The 23336-nt window shown below is 47.8% G+C and overlaps 1 protein-coding gene and 2 pseudogenes across 4 annotated transcripts; 1 reads left to right on the forward strand and 2 right to left on the reverse strand.

Annotated features, from left to right (window-relative positions):
- Nucleotides 1-1840: 1840 nt before the first annotated feature.
- LOC117837368 (uncharacterized) lies at nt 1841-9983 on the reverse strand. 4 transcript variants are annotated; one of them, XR_004636329.2, is made up of 14 exons: nt 9805-9983; nt 9592-9681; nt 9335-9457; nt 8496-8663; nt 7495-7581; nt 7240-7364; nt 6015-6731; nt 5819-5935; nt 5541-5681; nt 5358-5432; nt 5142-5267; nt 3555-4473; nt 3060-3206; nt 1841-2230 (listed from the first exon to the last, which is right to left on the reverse strand). XR_004636329.2 is itself a non-coding variant. In XM_034716976.2 (12 exons), the coding sequence occupies exons 1-12, from the start codon at nt 9823-9825 to the stop codon at nt 3735-3737; spliced, it is 2529 nt and encodes an 842-aa protein (XP_034572867.1). In that variant the 5' UTR covers nt 9826-9983; the 3' UTR covers nt 3488-3734. The 4 variants fall into 4 exon arrangements, 1 of the variants encoding a protein (XP_034572867.1); XR_011897165.1 differs by having other exon boundaries at nt 1841-2868; XR_004636328.2 differs by having other exon boundaries at nt 1841-3206.
- Nucleotides 9984-10437: 454 nt separating this feature from the next.
- LOC117835762 (ent-kaurenoic acid oxidase-like) lies at nt 10438-22868 on the reverse strand (annotated as a pseudogene).
- On the forward strand, nt 12700-14031 carry LOC140221415 (uncharacterized; annotated as a pseudogene).
- Nucleotides 22869-23336: the final 468 nt, after the last annotated feature.

Raw genomic sequence — 23336 nt, forward strand, 5'->3', positions numbered from 1 at the left:
CCACGGATTTGACCTCACCAACTTCTCCCCGACCGCCGCTGTGCGACCCACGCTCTCCTCCACCTCCATGCACACGAGCAGCGTACGCGCCTGCAGTTGAGCAGTCCTCCCGACCCACGACGCGACGTGCGCTGCCTTGACTCACGGAGACGCCACGGGCAAGGCAGGCGCGCTGCGGCGAGCTAGCATGGGCGTGAGTGACCGAGGCGCACCGGGAATTTTCACCCATCCCGACCGTTGGCTAGCGTGCCGGGGCGACGGTGCCACCAGCCCCACCACGTAGCACGTACCCGGCCAGGGGCACTGGGGCAGCCGGTGCCCGCGCGAGGCATGGCACGGAGCGGGAGCGCGACCACGGTGTCGGCAACGCACGCGCGCATGGCCGCTCGCAGACCCAACCTCCCCACGTGGGAGCAGTCGCGCCATTCAACCGGCGGACTGTTTGCCGTCGGCAAGGTAGCTGCACTGCTGAAGTGCGGGCGCGCATGCAAATAAATTCGTGCGCTACCATTTGCGACGCGTACGCAGACGCAGCTATACTGGCCCGACTACCGTCATCAGAGGTTCGGGGCCGTGTCAATGCAGCTAGGCAGGAGTCTGCGTGGCGAGTTGGGCCTGTTCGCTTCAGCTTATAAGCCGGCTGAAAAACTGAAGCGGCTGATTTGTTGTGAGAGAAAAACACTGTTTGGTAGCTAATAAGCTGACTGAATAAGCTGAAGCGAACAGGGCTAGCTCTCGCGGCGTTCAATTTCGAACAGCTACGGGCGGAAGATGAGTAGATGACGGGTCAACGTCCCAGGCACTGTGAGGAACGAGGAGTCCCGTTCCATCCCTACGAGCACGACCTTGTCCCGGTCCCATGCATGTTCGCGGAGCAACTGTTCCGAGTCCAACCGGCTCTCGCTTCCAAAACAAGGAAAGATCCAAAATAGTCCAACCAACTTGCCATTCTGCAAATGAACGTGGCCGCGACCAACACGGCATTGCATTGCACCGCACGTGTGGATCGGACCGAACGGGGAGAGCGGCACGAGCGGTGACCGAGCGTCCGAGCCCCGCGCCTGGGAACAGTAGGCAGAGCTCTTGGACTTTTTGGCAGGGCGACCAGGTCCTAACACAGCTGGGGCAAAGCGGTCGCCGGGCGTCTGCAGTCTGCGCGGGTGCTGCGGTAGAAGATGAATTCGCTGGCCTTATTTGGGTAGCAATCATAGCTCCGAAGGCCACCAAATTTAGCGAGGCAGGCGCCAGACTACAAGTAGAGGGAGCAAAGCGCGATTGCTGAGCGCAGCCACCGGTGTAGAGTGCAAACGCTGCGCACACTGACAACGGCAAATTTCCAATGACAGGGAGCTGTTTTTCGTGATGGAAAGGAACACCAATGATGGCATGGCGATCATCTACTGACATCACGGGGCGAGAAAAAAAATAAAAGTGACAACCCATCGCGATGCACCAATGAGATACATTGGGTGCAGAACGTCACGAACAGTCGCAACAAATTCCAGGCGTCCCTTTCTCGACCAACAGGCTACAGCCCAGATAAGATATAAAAAACGCATTTTGATAGACAAACATTTATATGTTGTATGCTCACGCATACGCAAACCTGGTCTAATCAAGCGCGCCAGCAAACAACTGGGCAAGCTAAAGAAAAATACAAATAATGAAAGCATTGTGAACTGCGCAAATAACGATTCCAGTGCACATAAAGAATGGGGCGTAAATAAAGCTGGCGTCAAAACAGTGCGATGTAAACACAGGGATTTGTTGCATCGGACAGAGATGTAAATATAGCATTTTCAATGAATGGGGGAAAGTAGGTTGAAGGGCATCCAAACAGTGAAACAGATCATAAGGATACACTGGAACAAGCTAAGAAAATAATGGAGTACACATAAGATTGCATTGTTAATTAAACTAAATGTAAATTTGCAATTTCTAAAGAAGCATTCCCATGTGACGCTGACGCCACGTTTAGGGATACACCTTCGTAAGAACTCAGATTCCAGTGGTCGCTACTGTTGGCAACAACTCACTGCCCCTTGGCGACTAGCTGGAACTGAGTTCCTCACGTGTCCCCTCCTGGGAATTAACATGACAGCACACAAGAAATTTCTAATGACTGTTCAAATTTGTTGCACTTTTTTGGCTCCATAAAATTTCAGATTACAAAATGCTGCAATCTGAATCCACGACTAACCAAAGCATGCTGATCTCCCCGAACACAACCCTAGGTCGCAGCAACAAAAATACTCAGCATCACATCTCCATAAATGCTAATATAATAATCGATTGACGTGCACGTCTACACAAGACACTGAATTCTAAATGTGCTGGTGTCGGTAGGATGCTACATCCAAACCAACATAGAGAAGGGCACAAAGTGCTTGCAACCCAACATAAATGAACTGAGTAGCCTTAAGTCTCAACATCAGTGACCCACAGATCAAAGGTGAACAGATGAAAGCATGATTTGGTTACACGTGGTCTCCCAAATGCATGAACGCATTTTGTACAACTAGTACTGAATTGGATGACTCCAAAGCTATTCTACCTCTTCGAAAAGAAACAGCACTAGCACGCTATTTAAGCCGTCAGTTAAAAACTATGCTAGATTTGTCATGAGGATGAACATGGAAAACCAAGATAACGGTCAAAGCCAAGAAAAGGAACCATAGTATTACCAGTCAATAAAGATTCTATAAACTCAGGGCACTAATCAACAAGGAGAACAGGAAGCTCCCCCTGTCCCCCGGTTTTTTCTTTCTAAAGCACACATGCCCATGCATCATTGGACAGCAAGTAATAGCCTAAGTTGGCAAACTAAAGATGGAGGTCATCCCAGGTGGAAGATGATTTCTGCAAATACTGTTTGTAGCTCAAATCATCAGCTGGTTTGGTGGTTTCATATTCCAAGCATAAAAGTTTATCATGGTATATTTTTTTTCACTTTCTCTTAAGTCAGCATTAAAACTACGTTTCTGAAAAGAATGATGGCTATAGCATCAAATATTTACCTGCGTGATATAGCAATCAAATATATTGGCTACTGCACAAACCTGAAACTAAGCAGCACCGACCAAACAACTGGTAAGAAGGAATGCTTTAGCAGACTTTCCAATCAACAATGTTACCAACTTGTTTTTGTTGAGGCGTGGATCAAATCATCCTGAGGAACATAAAAAGCTTGTGCACATGGTGCTAATCTGCCAATAATCCAAATTCAAATCAACAAAGTAGCAGCAAGGTGTCCACAAAAGTGGAAAAATAAATAAGCAGGTATCATTTCACAGCAAGCCCAGGGGTGCCCTTATCCAAAATCAATCTTCCTTATTACTTTCCAGTAAATGAATAATGTAATATAGCTATGCTAGGTTTCACTAATATATATTTTTAACAAATTACACAACAAGGTACGCTAGTATAGAACTTATCAGAAATTCAGAATATCAACTTCCAGTTAAGGAAAGAAAACAAAACCAAGCAATTCACGAAACATAAATATCTCCATTTCAGTGTTATGGTTCATACAAATCTGTAGAAGCAAACATTACCAGATAACTGGCAGCTAAGCCTGCACGCAGCTGCATCAAGGAAACAGATCAGGAATCCTCAGATCAACTGCCACATAAACATACAGAACATTAAATAGGCATCATATAACCACACTTCCATAACATTGAGATAAGCACTTGAAAATAGAAACTCAAATGCGTCGGAATAAAATTCTCAGGCTAGTTGTTGATGGCTTTCTTGGCTCTAAGAGATTCAAGGGCCTTCTCACGAAGCTCGATTTCAAGTTTCTTCTGATCAGACTCTTCTCTGCCCACGGGTGAACCTCTTTTCCTAACATCAACATCTGAATCAGAATCCCGATCCTTCTCAGAATCTGAAGGTGCAACAGTATCAGAATGCTTCGACTTTTGTTTGCTGGCATGGCGTTCTGCCCTTCTGCGATGCCGCTCTTCACGTCTACGACGTCTTTCTTCTTTTCTTAGCTTCTTTTCTTCCTTCCTCCTCCTCTTTGCCTCTTTGCCATCTGGCTCGGAATCAGACTCAGAACTATCATCATACTGTTTCTTATGCTTATGGGCCTTCTTGTTCCTTTGCTTCTCAGAATGGGATCTATGTTTGTCAGGTTCTTCGGACCCTGAACTGCCAGAATCAATGTGGCTTTTAACATCTGTTCTTTTCTTGAGCTTTTTGACAGGACTTCCATCTTCCGATTGGGAGCCCTCATTGACTTTAGAAAAATATTTCTTTGCCCCAGTAGCATTATCAGAATCATCACGTGAACCCCTCACGGCACGCTCACTGTTCCTCTCATCCTTTGAATGCGAGTCATCTTTTTCAATTCTAGGTGGGGAACGCTCATCAGGAGAATCAGTTCTACGCTTCATTCTTCTACCAACAAGCTCATCTTCTGATGATTCAGACAGTTGATCAGGGTGTTTCTTCTGGACGCCCTTGCCACTGGAAAACAGAAAACAATATCATACAATTGCTGAGAAGATGCACATTGTGCTGAGCAAGATGGTGCTTTCTGATATATATATATAGCTACACATGTATTTAGCAAGATCGCACTTATTTTACGATGACATCATCATAGTTATAACTGAGGGCCAGTTTGGTAGGGCTCCAGCTCTGGCTTCTCCTGCGGCTCCAGCTGAAGCCCTACCAAACAGTTTGGTCAAAAACGGCTCCACCCTTGGAGCACTAGAGGAGCCGGGGCCGTTTTATATGGAGAAGCCAGAGCCAAAAAAAGTGGCTCCTCCAGCTCCTTCTCATTTTAGGAGGAGCTGGAGCCCTACCAAACTGGCCCTGAATATATAACAGTAACAAATGGCACATCCACCAAAACGATAGGTCTGTATAAACTTGTCAACCACATGCCTTCATACTCAAGGGATGAAGAAGACACTATCAGAGAATAAATCTTCATCTGAGATTTATATAGTATTATGCAGTTTTCAATAAGAGAATTACAACATATATTAAGGTTCTGTACATTAGGGAAAAAGGTAGTGTTGCAAAGTGGTTCAAATAGTAGCAGAAAGCTATGGGTACAGAGCACACAGTAGTTCCAGCGAGCATTCAATTCTCAAGAACTAAAAGCAGTTTCAGAAAGGGAATCCAACCTTTGTAACATGAATGGAGATTTTTCTCCAGGGCTTAAGACACCAGCTCCAACTTTATTCAGCTGCCGATCTGCTGAGAAATCCTTGGTTTTCCTACGTGCTGAATTTGCTTTTCGTGCACTCTCTCTGAAACAGGAATAGAGAAACAACATTAATATTGAGAAAATGCAAGGGAAACAATTTTACAAGCACAATAGAGGAAAATATGGCACCAACCTAGCACGACTGCCTTCGTCCTCATCTCCACTTGTATCTGTGCTGTCCTGACTAGGTAATTGTTTCCCTGAGCTCCTGAAAGAACCGCCAAACAGATGATGAGACCTTTCAACATCCAAATATGTTCTCTAAGGGCAGAATATGGAAGAAAGCATATACAACACAATGCAGAAAAATACACACCTATCACGTGTGGAGTTTCTTTCTTCATTATTTGGCGGCCTCAAGGAATTTGACAACCTACGTTCAGAATCTGGGGAACGATGATCACCAGTCCTTGCACCATCCCTGTCACTATCATCACCTGATCTTCGTTCTCGGTCCCTAAGACAATATTGGCTGTAAGGTACTAGTTTCTGGATACAAGCAAAAGAGCATATCTAAAAATATTTTTTTTGGTTCCTTAGGTATCGTAAGGGAATAGTTCCTGATAAACATATCTCAAAAGAAAACTATGTTACCTTTCAGGCACAACTCTGTCTTTAGTGGAGGGGGTGCCATTTGTTCCTTTCTCAATCTCCACACTCAAACTCCGGCGAGAACGATTAGGACTTTTGCTACTGTACGGACTGATACTCCTGCAGGTATTGATATATCAGAATTGGTTGCTGATTCCATGCATAGAGAGGTGGAAAGAAAGTATCGCTGCAGATTTACCTTCTCCGCTGTGGAGATGGACGTCGATTTGCATAACGAGTTTTCGGTGAACTTGGGGATCTCCTTCGGCGTTTTGGAGATGGGGACCGACGTTTTACTGGCGATCGAGACCATGGCCTACGTCTTCCAGGAGATGGGGAGCGTGGCCTGCGGCTTCCAGGAGATGGGGACCGTGGTCTGCGCCTTCCTGGAGATGGGGACCGTGGCCTGCGCCTTCCAGGAGATGGGGACCTTGGCCTTCGCCTTCCTGGAGATGGGGACCTTGGCCTACGCCTTGCTGGAGATGGAGATCGATGTCTGCCTGGTGAAAATCTGTGTCGAACAGGAGACCTTCGACGTGCAGGAGATGGTGACCTCCTTGGCGCACGAGCTGGTGAACGACGATGGCGAGGAGAAGGTGACCTTCGTGATCCAGATGATGGTGATTTTCTGCGAAGAGGAGATCTCCTGCGTGAAGGTGGGGACGGATACCTTGACAGCGAAGGTGACCCTCTCCTTGAATAAGGTGATCTCCTTCTAGAAATTGAAGGGGTACTTCTTGGAGAATGCCTTCGGGGAGAAGCAGAGCGTCTAGGTGAAGTTGAACGCCGTGATGATCTACGATGTCTATCAATGGAGCGGGAACGCCTGGAAGGAGATCGAGAACGCTTTCTGGGAGAAATAGATCTTTGCCTACCACGGGGCGACAAAGATATGCTCCTGGATCTGCGACTTCCCCTGGAAGGAAAAAAATCAATAAATTTATTCTCCACAGTAATTTCACCTAGAACAAACCCTACAACGTGATTAGGCTATTTGAGAAAAGAAACATCAGTGTTAAAGATAAGAAAGAAAACAGTAGAATGATGGTTTGCATACTTACAATGATTTATCTAAAAATTCATGACGGTTTAGAAAGATTTCAGATCACGACAGCCTTTTGAACATAATTACTTAATATCTATTAGCTATTTAACTGTTCTCAAAATACACTGATGCATTAATAAAAAGTTTTACTTAAGAGGAGTGGCCTAAATTTTGATTGGTGATGACAGTTTCTTACATAAGTCAGTAATAAAGGGTGGCAACCACAAGCTGACTGGTTACAGGTAAAACACAAAGATTGGTCTTCGGAAAATAAATAGTCACAATGCAAAGGACTGGATCCTCTAAATATAGGCATACAGTGATAGCATAGTGTGAAGCATGCATTTAAGATGTAGTTAAAGCCATAAAAAACACTGACCGGTTCTTTGTTCTTGAGCTGCGCTTGAAGTCCAATTCCATTTCTTCCGTGGCATCGATATTTGTTTTATTTAAAGCAGAGCCATTTGGATCACCATAGGATCTTGAGTTGCTAGTATCCCCATCCTACAGTAGTTGAGGTAAAGAATGATATGAACCCAAATAATCGGAGAAGCTATCTGAATACCATCAGAAACAAAAGATGTCACGATATAACCTAAAATCAATGATACAAAAAAATGGCTGAAATGCTCACCATCATTTTCTGCTTCTCCAGTTCTAAGTCTATTCCCTCTTTCTCCCGCTTCTTTTGGATCTCCTGTGCAATTCTATCATCCTCCGCCTGCATTAAGTATAAGACTTTCACATTTCTGAAAATGAAATATGACCAACATTTCAATGATCTCTGAAAATTATTATAGTTTCATGGGATGAACAAAGAATTTAAAAGGCCCCACTAAACCCCGAAAGTCTAAAAATCGCAACCAAAGAATGGAGAAACTAAGCTTCTAATAGCCATCCACGGTGATCACTCAAAATGGCCCATAAAAATATATGCATTCTGCCATATGAACAAACTACCATTGTTGTGCTTACAGTGCTTAAGGACCCAAAAGGCCATAAACTCCCATATGAATGATCTGAGTTAATTGAAACTTGAAAGGGTAAATTGCGCATCTGCCACTACTTTGATCTTAACTTAAATTTGCCTTTATAAAACCATAAGTTGTAAATTTGCCATCAAAACCGGTGGAGAAGCAGGTCGGGCTGCAGGAATGAGGAGCTCGGCAAGGAGGTTGGCCTCGGGTGGATCTACGGCGGGAGGAGGGGCCAACATCAAATGAGAAGTCACAGTGGCTGCCAAAATGCACGGCAACGCCACTGAATCGGGAGCAGGAGTGGCTGATTTGGAGCTTCTCGTCGCCTGCAACCCAAGGACCTGCTCCTCCACTGCATGCTGACGCTGCCACACTCCTCCCCAACTTCATTGACAATGCATCCACATGCGAGGACAGCGTATCGTAGCACAGAGAGGGCAATTTGCGTCAGTCAAACGGATTTCATGAGGTGCGGCAGTCCAATGTTTGACCAGCCTATCCGATGGCAAATATGCAGTTTAGTCTTTTTAGTGGCAAATGTACAGCTATGGTTCGAACTGGTGGCAAATGTGCAATTGGCCTTAATTGAAAATAGCATATCCAACAGGCACCGGTCAAATTGGTGACAGTACACTAATATATTTTTAGTCAAACAAACCTTTCTCTGCTGTATTTCAGCCTCCTTTTCATCTAGAAACTGTTGAGGTACCCCACTGGCATTCTGTTGCGCACTTAAGAGGAGGCCCCAGAGCTCCTTCATGAACTTCACTGTGTTCTTCTCCATGAACCCTGTCAGCTGGATCTGGATCTTCTTCCCATCCGCCTCCTGCCATTGAAAAAAAAAGGCATAAACACACCTCATCGGCATCAGTTATCATCTATGATACAAGTGAAATAATATTACACATTACAAAAGAAACAATATGGATGTACTGTATGTGATTTTGAAAGACATTAAAAAAAACCAATTCTATAGCTGAGCAACATTGGACTATATGGCATAGCAGTCAGAAATACAACTTCCCAGCAGAAAGATTTCTCATCATGCACAAGCAACTGTAACACACAAGATGGGGACATTGCTTGGCTACAAGGCATAACTGAATCCAGTTGGAATTTTGTGAAATCAGAAATTGGCTAGGATTATCTTCACATGATTGATCAGATTACAAGCCACTGTCCAAACAAGCCTGCATATGCTCTCAGGTTTGTGTTGACTCCTAAACTAAAGCAGTATTTCAGTTCTAATTCCTGAGCTAGATCATAAAATAGCTGCTCTGTAGTTTCTTAGCTACATTACTGAAGCTGCTTAGACTAAATCCACTGTAATCCAGGCATGCCTACAGGTACCAAGTAGGAGAGACTGCTTTTTTCAATGAAAAATTCAATCAAATTTGGTACCTATTGATGCACCATGCGCACACTATTCCATAAGGGCGTAATAAACATGCAACATTGCTAGACACGAATAAAGCGTGTCTTTAGTAGAAACTTCACCTTCTCTTCGAGGAGGCCATAGATGAAGTTGATAAGCACTTCGTCCTCGAACCCGAGAAGCTCAGTGACTCGCTTGGCGATCCAGGGCTTCATCACATCCATCTTGACCTTTGACATGTCCACCTATCACCAACCCCAAGCACAAAATCCCAGAATCAGAGCATGCCCTTGAAGGTAACAGCTATAACCCCGAAACATTCAGCGCTAATTACAGCCAAATTGAGAAACGAAGCACACGAGTGAACGAACGAACTAACCAAGTGGTCAAGCTCAGGCGCGAACTTCTGCGTCTTGAGCAGCTTGGCCTGCTTGTTGGAGAAGCGCGTGTCCTGGTCAGCGGACGTCCCCTGCGCAAAAGCCACGGGGAATCAGCGCGGCCTCTCTCACAGACGCAGATCCGACGACCCCGAACAACGACGGAGGGACGAAACGCGAGCTAGATAGATCGAGGCAACGAGTGGGCAGCTTACCCGGAAGAAGCCGCCCGACATCTTCGCTGACGCAGATGCCGCAGCCGCCGCCGGGGGCAGGAGGCGTCGGGGGACTGCAGGGGGGTCGCGGGTGACTAGGGTTCGAAGGCGTCCGCGTGTGCCGCTGGGGAAGGGTAGGCGACGAGAGTACGGACCGACGAGAGATATGCAGCGGAGGGGCGGGGGCGGCACGTGAGAGATCAGATATAGCCCGATCCGGTTAAGCCTTCTACTTGGGCCAAGGCCGCGGTGTTGTGGGCTTTTATAGGCCGCGTGAGCCTTTTCGGTTCTAGCCCGACTGGTCAGTTCGCGATCGTTGCGTCGCGTTGTGTGTGATTCGTGTTGCGACGCCCGGTGACGTTTTTTTAGACCACGTCCGATGACAGGTTTGACCGTTTGAGAGCACGGTTGGGAAGTGTCAGAATCATGTACAAGTAATTTGCAATGAAGGAACTTCAGTTTATTTGTGATGATTGAGCAAAGCAAGGACATGAGTTCGGGAAGGCGTGTCATAGAACCCTTGTCACAGGAGACTCGGAGCTTCACAAAAGCATGACAATGCAAGACGTTTTATTGAAAGAACATAAAGGTGATTTTTACAGGAAGTCCGAATGAAATAGTTTGATCCAGGCCTTATCGTTTATCACAAACTTTTGTGATCTTTGCCAAGCAATTGTCCACCGGCCTGGGGTGAGGGAGATTGATAGAGGATCGTCTAGGTGTAGATCTTCGGGTGCTTTCAGTTAGACATGGTATAAACTTGGAGAATCCAGGAAGGGAGAGAAGAAGAGATCCATACCTTCGGGCTTGGCAGAGGGGGTAGAGTAGGAAGAAGTTACCGTGAGAGCAGTGATGTAGTACGGGCCGGTAGAGTCCAGAGGACGGCGGCGCGTCCGACGGTGTTTCCCGTCACTGCAGCGCGTCCACGATCGGAGGGGCCTTCTAGGGTTCTTCGGTGGGCTAGTGGCGGCGGCGAAACTCGTGTCCGCGCCCCAGCCCCACCTTTCTCTTTTTATAGCGCTATGTGATAGGGATCCGCCGATCAATGGTCGGTTGAGCGTCCCCGATCAGGACACGGTCAAGGGGTCCGACTCAATCGTTGGATTGAGTCAGATGAGATCAATCCTAACAGAGATATCTTATCCGGCAGCTTGGATTTTTCATTGTGAGCCTGTGCGCAGCAAAGAACAAAAGACAACTTCGTTTGAGCATTTGTATATAATTTACATTTGAACAAACTAAAGCTCATTTCTTGAAATCGACGCTAAAAACTAGAATACTAGATGCAAGCTTGGGAAATTACTAATGGTTTCTATGTAAACAGCGTACTTGTAACCAAGGAGGAAATGGTGGAGGAAGACAGAGATCTCCGCCTTTGCAAGATCATTCCCGGGGCACATCTTGGTGCCAAGTCCAAAAGGAAGGAACGTGCCGACTCTCGCCGTATGACCCTGAAAATAGTTCAATAAAAACTGTAAAATTCAGCTAGCTTAGCTTATCCGTAATAAGCTCAGCATGCTATTTGATGCTTCTATGATTATTCAGAGCGGCAACCCTCTGTAAACTGAAATCATTTCTACCTCCCATCTTGATGGGTTGAACTTCTTGGGGTCAGGATAAACTTCAGGATCCATGTGCACACTTCTGGACCAGAGCTGAACCTTCCAGCCCTTTGGTATCAGGTAGCCTGTTGGCATGTGCTGCTTATCAGAGATGCTGATTTATGATTCAGAAGTGATCGCCAGAGGAAGACAGAGCATGAGGTTTCTGAATTAAGCGCACCATTCACGAAGACGTCTTTCGTTGCTTCATGGAATGATACAAACGAGATATTGACAAAGCGCAGCGTCTCATCGATGACCTTCAGGATTTTGTTAGTGTGAAGAGATGTCAGAGGGAAGGGGAATTGCTTCCTACATCATAGGAAGTATTTCGTTGAGCTCAAGACTGTACCTGGGAAAGGTATTCCATCTTTCTGAAGTCCCTCAGGTTAATCCCCTTCTGTGTTAGTGGAATGCTTCGAATGATCTCCTCCTGCTCAGCCTGAAATCGCACCACACAACTATCTGTTCAAAAACTAAACACAAAAGCTACTAAAATCGAACGTCGAAAAAAAAACGCACCATCATTGTCGATTTATGTGTCCTACCTTTGCCTTTGCAAATATCTCTGGGTTTTCCTGAAAAAACACCGTAGCCCAGTAAGCCCACATGGCGATGTGTGCGGAGGACTTATGCCCCGCGTTCAGGTACATGATGAGGATGTCAATGATCTCGTCGTCCAGCCTCCTGTCATGCTCGTCCTCGGCCTCAATCAGGCGGTCCATCATGTCCATGCTCGATCTGGAAACGCCTTTCGCCCACTGGAAACTCATGCCCATCGCTTTTGCTCGCAAGATCGGGCATGCAACTGGGCAAGAGCGACCTTGAAAGCCCTGTGGAAGGCGAAGCCGGGAAGGTGTTAGCGCATTAGCTGACGGGCAACAGTCACCAGCGACAATATCTGGATCAGCTGCAACACGGGCAAGTGAAGATGGGCTCCGCCGAGGGAACCGGTCCAAGAAAGCTAACACTCGGATGTATGGCCCAGAATGGGTGTAAGCGTTTTGTGCGTGCGTCAGTTTGTTAGCTATTAAAGGAGGCGTGTGTGAGGAAGGAAGGAATCATCGAAAAGAACATCTGTAACAAACTATCTTCCGTTCTGAAGAACTACTCCGTCCGATCCCATCCTCGTGTTCTAACTTCCGATCTCCAATTCCCTGCTATCCTTCTGCCCTCGCTTCTGTGTTGCTAACAATTGGTATCAGAGACACAGGTGCCTGCGGAGGGTCAAGTCGCTCTGGATCCGCTCCTGAATCACGACCACTTTACTCACCGTCAGAGACGTCTTGGCGCCATGGATCCCAATACCAAGTTGTTGCTGGATGAGATGGACAAGCGCTTCTCAGCGTTGGATTCCAAGTGGGAGAAGAAGTTCGAGGATCTGGCGCACGCCAAGGAGGGGTGCCTAGATGTTCTAGAAAATGCTCAAGAGGAAATTATCTCCTGGAAGCCGTCCGTGGATGCGGCGATGGATGTTATCAAGCTTGAACTCAAGCGGCTCACTAAGCAATGGGGCCGCTTCGTGATGGAGAACACTGCTGTTGATGCGGGCTTACTCATCAAGCCTGAGTCGGTGGCCGCGCGCCCACCTGCCGGATTCCCCACCGACGGCCCCAGTGGGCACCACGACGAACTCCATCACCGGGATTAGGGATTTCGGTCCATGGCGACCTTAATTCCTGGCTCGGTCAAGGGTATGCCCGATCCCTCTTCACTTCCTTCACATGCTAAGTTCCATGGTTCTCTGTATGATTCTTCTGTTGCACGGGCTCAGTCTGTTGATCATGTGCCTCGCTTCGGGAGCAAGTTGCCAAAGATTTCATTTCCTGTGTTTGACGGATACAATCCTAGATTATGGATATCTAGGTGTGAGATATATTTTGACATGTTCCATGTAGATCCGGTCGATTGGATTAGGGTGGCATCCATGCATGTCTCTCCTGCTGTGGCTTGTTGGTTTCAGTCTGTAGAACTCAAATATCCTGTGCTCAATTGGCCTTTGTTTTGCTCCTTGTTGCATGAGTGCTATGGCAAAGATCAGTATCAGTTGCTGCTTAGGCAATTATTTTGTATCAAGCAATTAGGTTGAGTCGCAGAGTACATTGATCAATTTAGCAATTTAGTGGACCAATTGTCTGCTTATGAGTCAGTTTCTGATCCATTGTTCTTTAGTACTCGGTTTGTTGATGGTTTACGTGATGATCTTAGAGTTGTTGTCCTTGTTCAGCATCCATCAGACTTGGATATTGCTTGTGCTCTCGCCCTTTTGCAGGAAGAAGTGGCTGAGCCGGCCAAGCACAAGGACTTTCGTAAACCTGAAGCTATTTCTTGGGGCAAATATTCTACAAAGAGTCCCTTGCCTTTACCTGCACCACCACCATCCATGGGAGCTGTCAAGTTAGCTTTACCTGTGGACCAATGTTCTGTGCCAGCTGCTCGATCAGTTGAAGACAAGTTGGCTGCTCTTCGTGCTTTCAGGCGTGCTAAAAGGTTGTGTGACAGGTGTGCTGAAAAATGGCATCAGGGTCACACTTGTGCTACCACAGTTCAACTCCAAGCAATGCAGGAAGTGTGGGAACTCTTTAATGTGGAGGAATTGGGTCCATACATTTGGTTGGGGAGATGAATGGTTGCCAGGTCCACATTCTTATTGATTCTGGAAGCACAAATTCTTTTATCAATCAACAGGCTGTTGATAAAATGCCTGCATTGTCTCTTTGTCTAGCCAATGTTCAAGTTAAGGTTGCTAATGGGGGTCTCATGGCTTGTGTCTCGGCTATTTCTCAGGCCACTTGGACAATCCAGGGCTGTGCTTTTCAGCAGCAACTAAAAATTTTACCATTGCAGTCTTATGACATCATTTTGGGAATGGATTGGTCGGAACATTTTAGCCCTATGAAGGTCCATTAGCGACACAAAAGGATGGTAATTCCTTATGAAGGTTCTACAACTGTGCTCCAGGGTCAGTTACCTGAATATGATCAGGAGTTATTGATTCAGATAAATACAGTATCTCAGCAATCAGCTACAGATGGGGTGAGTGAGTTACCTCCTGACATTGCCAATCTGTTAGTGCAGTTTTAGGTAGTGTTTGCTTCTCCCACTGCTCTCCCTCCTGTCAGGGACTGTGATCATAGTATACCTCTAATTCCTGGGGCTAGGCCTTTTACTATCAGACCATACAGATATCCTCCCTCACTGAAAGATGAAATTGAAAGGCAAGTTGCTGAAATGGTTCAATTGGGTATCATCAGACCAAGCTTTTCTCCATTTTCTTTTCCTGTACTATTGGTCAGGAAAAAGGATGGCACATTTAGGTTCTGTGTGGATTACAGATATCTGAATGCTCTCACTCTTAAGGGGAAGTTTCCTATTCCTATCTTTGATCAGCTTATGGATGAGTTGGCAGGAGCTAGCTGGTTTAGAACTTTGGACTTGATTTCTGGGTATCATCAAGTCAAGTTAAAACCTGAAGAAGAGTATAAAATTGCATTTCAAACTCACCATGGGCAGTTTGAGTTTTTGGTAATGGCATTTGGATTATCTGGTACTCCTAGCACTTTTCAGGGCGCTATGAACTCCACTTTAGCCCCCTTACTCAGGCGCTGTGTTATTGTGTTCTTCGATGATATTCTTATTTATAGTAAATCCTTTAAGGAACATGTAACACATTTGAAGGAGGTGTTAACTCTGTTGCAACAAAACCAGTGGCATGTTAAGTTATCTAAGTGCAAGTTTGCCCAGAGGGAGAAATTACTTAGGCCACAAAATTAGTCAGGCTGGCATTTCTACTGATGAAGCCAAAGTGGAGGCTATTGTTAGTTGGCCAGTTCCAACTTCAGTCAAGGAGTTAAGAAGCTTTTTGGGGCTAGCTGGCTACTACAAGAAATTTGTGAAACACTTTGCTGTTATTATCAAGCCTCTCACTGAATTGCTCAAGAAAGGTGTTTTGTTTGTGTGGACACAAGACCAAGATTTAGCCTTTGCTGCCTTGAAACAAGCTCTGAGTTCTGCTCCTGTTTTAGCCTTGCCTGATTTCTCTAGGCAGTTTTGCCTTGAAACAGATGCTTGCAAAAATGGGGTTGGTGTTGTACTTTTCCAAGATGGGCATCCTTTAGCTTTCATTAGTAAACCTCTGGGAGTTAAAACTCAAGGGTTATCTACTTATGAGAAAGAATATTTGGCCATTTTGATTGCTATTGAGCAGTGGAGATCTTATCTGTTACATGCTGAATTTATTATCTTTACTGATCAAAAGAGCCTGGTGCATTTAAATAAGCAAAGACTTCACACCCCTTGGCAGCAGAAAGTTTTTACCAAGTTGTTGGGGACGTAGTACAAAGTTATCTATAAACCAGGGTCTGAAAATCGAGTTGCAGATGCCTTGTCTAGGAGAGTTCAGGAGGTTCCTGCTTGTTTGTCTCTGTCAGTGGTCTCCCCTCAGTGGAGCAAGGACATAATGGAGGGCTATTATGCTGACCCGGCCACTAAAGCTTTGATGTCCAAGCTAGAAGTTAATGCTGAATCTGTCCCTGGTTTTTCCTTTTAGAATGGGTTGCTTCGATTTAAAGGGAAAATTTGGTTGGGTCATAATTCTGCTATGCAACAACAAGTTATGCAGGCTTTACATAGTTCTGCAATTGGGGGTCATTCTGGCTTTCCAGTCACTTATCACCGTATTAAGCAGATGTTTGCATGGCCTGGCATGAGGAAAGCCATACATACATTTGTGACAACTTGTCAAGTCTGTCAGCAGGCCAAGGCTGAACGGGTCAAATATCCTGGCTTACTCCAACCACTTCATGTTCCTTCAGGTGCTTGGCAGACCATCAGTTTAGATTTTGTGGAAGGATTACCACTCTCTGGTGGCAAGAACTGTGTTTTGGTAGTGGTGGATACATTTTTGAAGTTCAGCCATTTTATCCCCATGAGACATCCTTTACTGCTGCCATAGTTGCCAAATTATTTATGCAACATGTGTACAAGCTCCATGGAATGCCTTCTGCTATAGTGTCTGATAGGGACAGGATTTTTACCAATCACTTTTGGAAGGCTTTGTTTGCTCTTATTGGGGTTACATTGTGCATGAGTACATCTTATCACCCTCAGTCTGATGGTCAGACTGAACGGGTTAATCAGTGCATGGAGACATTCCTCAGATGTTTTGTCAATGCTTGTCCTACTAAGTGGGTGGAGTGGATTTACTTGGCTGAATTTTTGTATAACTCAAGTTGGCACTCAGCTTTGGGATTTTCCCCTTTTGAGGTGTTATATGGGTATGTTCCAAAGCACTTTGGCATTGACTTGCTTTCAGCCTGTCCTGTTGCATCTTTGGAGGAATGGCTTCAAGATAAAAATGTTGTGCAGCAGCATTTATCTCGCGCCAAGCATCGTATGAAGCAGCAAGCAGATAAGAACTGTTCAGACCGCTGTTTTGAAGTGGGCATTATGGTGTATCTGAAATTACAGCCATATGTGCAATCATCTTTGGCTCCTCGTGCTAATCAGAAGCTGGCATTTCGTTATTTTGGTCCTTTCAAAATATTATCCAATGTGGGTTCTGTTGCTTACAAATTGGAATTGCCGGCCTCTTCTGCAGTGCATTCTGTTTTCCATGTTTCACAGTTGAAGAAAGCTTTGGCTTCGTCTGAAGAGGTTGCCCAGCTTCCTGTGGACCTTGATGGCCTTCAGATTCCAGAGAAAGTTCTTCGTCGTCGCATGTCAGCTGAAGGTGTGTCGCAGGTGCTTATCAAATTGTCGGGTATGCCTCGTTCTCTAGCTACCTGGGAGGATTACACACCGTTGAAGCAGCGTTGTCCACAAGCTCCTGCTTGGGGACAAGCAGGTTCTCTTCAAGGGGGAGATGTTAGCGCATCAGCTGACCGGCAACAGTCACCAGCGACAATATCTGGATCAGCTGCAACACGGGCAAGTGAAGATGGGTTCCACCGAGGGAACCAGCCCAAGGAAGCTAATGCTCGGATGTATGGCCCAGAATGGGTGTAAGCGTTGTGTGCGTGCATGAGTTTGTTAGCTATTAAAGGAGGCGTGTGTGAGGAAGGAAGGAATCATCAAAAAGAGCATTTGTAACAAACCATCTTCTGTTCTGAAGAACTACTCCGTCCGATCCCATCCTCGTGTTCTTGCTTCCGATCTCCAATTCCCAAGGTTAATGGCCATGGCCCTAACCCCGTAGTTGAGGTCGGTCCGTCGGTGTAGCTTCTCTCGAGCACTAGCATGGTGGCGTCATCGGCCACGGTCAAAAATATCTGCACGATGATCTTGAACGTCAACCGCCGCAACTCCGTCAGGAACTCGATGTTGCCGCTGGCCTCGGACCACTGGCACACCGTCCCCGCCACGGTACGGTCGATGAAGCCCAGGTAGGTGCTAAGCATGTCGAAGCCATTGATGGGCGCGGCCGTGAGCTTCCTCAATCTCCGGTGCTCCTCGTGGGGGCAAGGTGAGGAAGGACTTCCTGCCAATGGGCGATGAGCGCAGAGCGCCACGATGGCCTTGGGCCAGCCTTCCACGAAGCTCTCGTCGTCCATGAGCACCCGCTTGCAGGCGTCCGGGGTGGCGACCAGGATCGTCGGGCTGCTGAACATGAAGGCCCTGTACACGCCAGTGCGCCCGAACCTGCATGCCGTGAACACCAGCAGCACAAGTGATGGTCTCTCGTCAGACGGGTCAAACTCGTGTCTAATTTCACGTGCACCAATGGACGACCAAGATTCGTGCTGGAGGGAGGAGACGGCCATGCTCACTGTCGGACGAAGGAGCCGATGAAGGAGTCGGGGTTGCTGGACTTGAAGGCCCAGAGAAACGCCCACATGGCGCCGACGACGGGCCACCCATGTCCCCGGGCTGCAACCGTGCCCGCCTTTCGGTGCCAAGGGAGGCCTCCCTGGCCCACCCCTGGGCCTTCCGCACAATGGTGTCGATGACCACGACTAGCATAGCGGCAACCACTGCCCACAAAGCCTGGGCCTGCCATGCCCTCACCTACCTTGCCCGCGGAGATCATCCCAGAAAATAAGCAACAGGTGTCGTCCGGATTGGAAGGCAAGAACAGTGCAAGTGCAAGGATGAGGAGGATAGGGTGATAGATGGCGCCACGGTGGTGAGATGGTGACTGGTGAATGCGGTGTTGTGGTGATGGACTTATGGTGATCAATGTGTTGTGTGTTAGTTTGATCTCCACCAATTGGCCCAATGGCCAATTGGGCCCTTGTCCGCGTCCTAATCGGGGACACTCCACCGACCATTGGTCGATGGACCCCTATCACACAGCGCTATAAAAGAGAAAGGTGGGGGCCAGTGCGTAAGATACGAGTTCTACCGCCACCACTAACCCACCGAAGATACCCTAAGGCCCCTCCGATCGTGGGCGCGCTGCAGTGACAGGAAGCGCCGTCGGCCGCGCCGCCGTCATTTGGGCTACACCGACCCGTACTACGTCGCCGCTCTCACGGTAACTTCTTGACTTAAGTGATTTACCCGCTAGTTGTACACCTAGAGTTCTTGTCAAGATTCTATCAATGGTACCAGAGCGGTTCTTGGTTATAGATCTAGTCGGGGAAGAGTAGTAACCGAAAGCATTTAGAAGAAGATGAGTTAGAAAAAAAAAGGGAAAGAAGCGGCGGCCGCTGGAACCACCGACCACCGCCAGCCGCGCCACGCCGCAAGACCGAGCAAACAGCGGTGTGCGGCCTCCTTCGGTCGCAGCGGCAGCGGGGAGCAACGCGTGGCTCACCATGACCGCTCGGCTGTGGCGAGCAGACCCGGCGGGCGCGAGGCTCGCCCTGGTCGCGTGGCGGCGGCGGCTTACTCTGGCCACCCGGCGCAAAGCAGGCCCCGGCTCCCTCCAGCCATTGCTGCTGCATCGACCAAGTACGACACTTTTTTTCATTTTCTTTTTGTTTATATTTTTTATGCAAAAGTTTTTCAAAACTTTCTCCCTTGTTTTTTGCACATAAATTTTTAGAAGTTTTTTTCCTAAGTTTTGCTCAAAAAATTGTGCCAAATTTTGTATTAAGATCTTTTTCCCCTATTTTTTTTAAAATATTTTAAAAATTTTGGTTTAAAGTTTTTATTCTAAACTTTTTGCTCCCAATATTTATGTTTCAATTTTTTTTTCTCAGATTTTTTCCCAGCATTTTTCAAAAACTTTTGTTTTCCGACCGTGCGCGAATGCAGTCACGTGGGGGTGGGCCAACGGGTGGGGCATGTGCTGTTGGAGATCACCCGTGGGAAGCCTCCCACCGGGCGACTGTAAATTTGATTGGGCCTGCAAAGGCCAAAGGTCGTGTACATGCGGATTGAACTTGTAGTAACAATGCGGACTTGAACTTCAGGCTCCCTTGGCCCATGGGGCAGACTACTCGAGCTAGACGGACTAGGCTCAAATCCACACCTCATGATGCTGGCTAGGTTGGTAGGGTGTTTGCTGGGTTGGATGAATTTGTGTGTCTATCTTGCACACGGGCTAAGGTAGATTTACTACATTCTTCCTCCTTTCTCCATTCTTCTCTCCTTTCGCCTTGTCCCTCAGTCGATCCTGCCATGGGCGCAGCGCTGGCGGTGCGGGTGCTGGTCCCGGGCGCTCCAGCTCACTGCCCCACTGGCCGCTCGCACGCCATTAGCTTGGCCGCACCTCGCCGCTCGCTACCCCACCTCGATGACGGTTGCTCGCATTGAAACAACCCGAATTTCCATTTCTAAGAATTCAAGCCTATGCACTTCCGCGATAGTCTTAGGAAGGTTATCATGTGCGAATCCCTATCTCATATAGTACAAATACATACCAACATAAAAAATATAGAGTAGCAACATAGTATAAATATCATAAATATCAAGTACATCTCTTTGTCACATGCCGATACAAGTCCGTCAGGACTGAATCAGGAAAGGTAAAAAAATCTACGCAGCGGAAACATAAGCTATGGCGAATACCATCTCCAGAGGAGACTTAAGCGAGGGATCATCCCTTGTCTTCCCTCCATCGTTATCGAAGTCGTAGTCAGGCTCCGATCCTGAAAAGCCACCATCTACCCAAGAAGCGGGTAGGCCATGTCAAATCCCCAAAGCAACAAGCTAAGGAAATGGGGGAATAATACTGCATGCATGGATAATCCTATTTATGGTTGTAGAGGTATATGCAACAGCGGTGGCAGCGGCAACAATCAAGGAAGAGCAAAGCAACACCATCTCCGAGGTCAACACCTCAGTCAAGGAAGTTGGCACAAATCACCGGATCCTTCACCCAAGGATCCAGCACCCAAACACACGAGGCGATGTGAGAGCTCTCTTCCCTCACATCTCAACGGCAAACGTCGGCCTATCTCAAAAGGGGGAGGTAGAAGAGTAAACAAAGTCTAGTCAGAAGTAGCAGTAGTCAACAGCACTGCCCATAACTAGTGGACACGGACTATAGCTATAGATTTTACACTTTGCAGAGGTTGTACAACTGTACCTGCACGGATGGAGCCTGAACGGTAGTGATCCGTCCAAACCCCACCTAACAGCCGGAGCCCTAGTAGGTGGATAGCTCTCTCCTGTTTCCTCGAGTCTGGAACTAGAGCGATGGGAAGAGGCCCTGAGGCTTGGGATGAGCGGAAGGGGGCTGTCAGGAGGGGCTATTTATAGCCCACGGCCGGGGCTAGGGTTTCGAGCGGCGCGCCAATGCTGCACGCTGTCGATCCTCGGCGGGCGCGCCCGGCCATAGCGTGGCGACCATTGAGCGGCTCCACGCTTTGGTTTGGGGGCGCAGCGCAGGGGTAGAGTGGTCGTTTCCCCGCGGTGGAAGGCTCCGAAAGCATGCGCGGGCACGGTAGTGCGCGCCAGCGCTGCTGGCAAGCGGGTCCCGTCGGGCGCGCACGCGCCGTGCACGTGATGCGGGGAAGAAGAAGGTGGCATAGTGCCGTCTGGCAGGTGGGGTCCTCCTGGCGGCGAGAGAAAGAAGAGAGGTGGGAGCGGCGGCGCTTGGGCGGGTCGACTAGGCTTGCTCGGCCGGTATGGCACTGGGCTGCAGGCGGGAGAGGAAAGAAGTTAGTGGGCAAGGCCGGTTGGTTATGGGCCGACCTGGTGGGTTAGTTTAGCTTCTAGTTTTTGTTTTTATTTATGTTTAGTTTGAATTTTGAATTATTCAAAATTCAAACACACTCATATTTGAGATCCAAATAAAATTCAAGAAGAACCAAATTCAATCCACGCAAGTTTGAATTTAAATTGAGATTTATTTTATTAGGGAATTCTAGAAGTGAGTAGCATTTGTCTTCACTTTTTCAAATAAACACACAACTCAATTAAAGGTTTTAAATTTTTAATAATTTCACTTAAATTAATATTTCGAAATTATGGAATATTACACGCATCCCTGCCGGCCACTCGCGCCGCTCACCAACCCCCGGCTGCTCGCGCCACTGCGGCTGCAACCCCCAGCTTGCCACGGCTCTCTTCTTTCTCTCCCTCACCCGCCGCCTCTTCTTCATCCTCACGTGGCCAAAGGGCATCGATGTCATGCGGGACATGGTGAAGGTGTAACAGCCAGGACAACTTTGTGGCGGTGGGGACGATGCGGGCCGCGGCGGTGGAGACAGCTTCGCGGTAGTGGGGATGCCTCGTAATAAACATGGGGGAGCCGAGGAGGTGGGCAACGAACACAGCATCCCCGACCACGTAGCCGCACGCCTGCACATCCAGAAGAACTCCATGTCCTCATCTGGCCACACGAGCGGCCGTGGAATCTTGGCGTGGGGACATCGTTGTGGGCACGGGGAGCACGAGCTCTGAATAAGGATCTCGATTGGCATGGCAGGGACTTCAATTTGGACAGCAAGGACCTTAGTCTCGGATGCAGGCACTTCAACTTCGCTACGGATGCGGCGGAGGCTGGTGACGAATGCGGCGGCAGGCATGGCGTCGCGCGGGATGTAGCAGTTGGGAGGGCGTTTGAGACGCAGGGGAGGCGGCACGGGAGGCGGGCGATGGATGCGACGGCGGGCATTGCGTTGCGCGGGACGCGGCAGCGGGAGGCCCTGCACCTTCTTCCTCTTGTCCACGCGGTTCGCTCCACCGGGGTCACTGCAACACGTCGCGAGTGCTGCTTCGAGACTGCATCACGTGGAACGATCGATTTTTGCGTTCCACGCGGTGCAGGCTGGGAGGTCTCTTTTGCACGTGATGGGCTTAACTCATGACCCCATCCAGCCTACCAATCATAGCTACCTGCACCATCTCGACCTGACCCAAAGGTGATGCAGGCTGCCAAAAAGCCCCAGGCATCCACCGCAACTCTGCAAAGGCCTCCCGATGCAAAGGATTTTTCAAAGTCTTTCGTCGGCCTGCTTCGTTCTCGGGCCTAAGCAACACGTGGGCTTTGCAAACTGGGCCGTCGCCGTTTCCGTCCGTCAGGTCGACGGTGTGTTCAGCAGAAGGGGAAGAGCTACCTTCTTCCTCCATGCGTGCCCGATCCTTCAGGAGTACCTACTACACTGGAATTGAAAGTTTACTGGAACTGGAAGTTTCATCATCTAGGTGGGACCGGACTGGGCGACCGGCTACATCCATCTTCAATCTTCTATCATGCGCCAATCGAAAGGGCATACGTCGTCCATGTACTTCACAGATAGTGCTATAACTGTTATGGAATAGTGGTGTGGTAGTTTATAATTTGCATATATCCTTCTCGGTTTTAAAGTCAGCCCATTAAAATTAATGATCGCAACCCTAAATTAAAAGTTCATATGCCCTTCATTTTTAATATATAACATTTAGAATAAATTAATTATTTAAAAAATTATTGAGCACCCGCGCGCCCGCCACTATCACCGATAACCCTCTCTCTTCTTGCCCCAGTGAGACCCACCACCCTTGAACCTCGAACAAGCTCGCCAAAGACTTGATGGAGTTGGAAGAGGTGACATGAAG

Source organism: Setaria viridis, chromosome 9, assembly GCF_005286985.2.
Source record: "Setaria viridis chromosome 9, Setaria_viridis_v4.0, whole genome shotgun sequence".
NCBI classification, from domain to species: domain Eukaryota; kingdom Viridiplantae; phylum Streptophyta; class Magnoliopsida; order Poales; family Poaceae; genus Setaria; species Setaria viridis.

Coding starts and splice junctions, on each gene's coding strand:
- LOC117837368 (XM_034716976.2), bottom strand. CDS start 9,825: ATGTCGGGCGGCTTCTTCCGG. Junction 9,682..9,804: donor TGTCGGGCGGCTTCTTCCGG/GTAAGCTGCCCA, acceptor GCTTTTGCGCAG/GGGACGTCCGCTGACCAGGA. Junction 5,936..6,014: donor CCATCTCCACAGCGGAGAAG/GTAAATCTGCAG, acceptor CAATACCTGCAG/GAGTATCAGTCCGTACAGTA.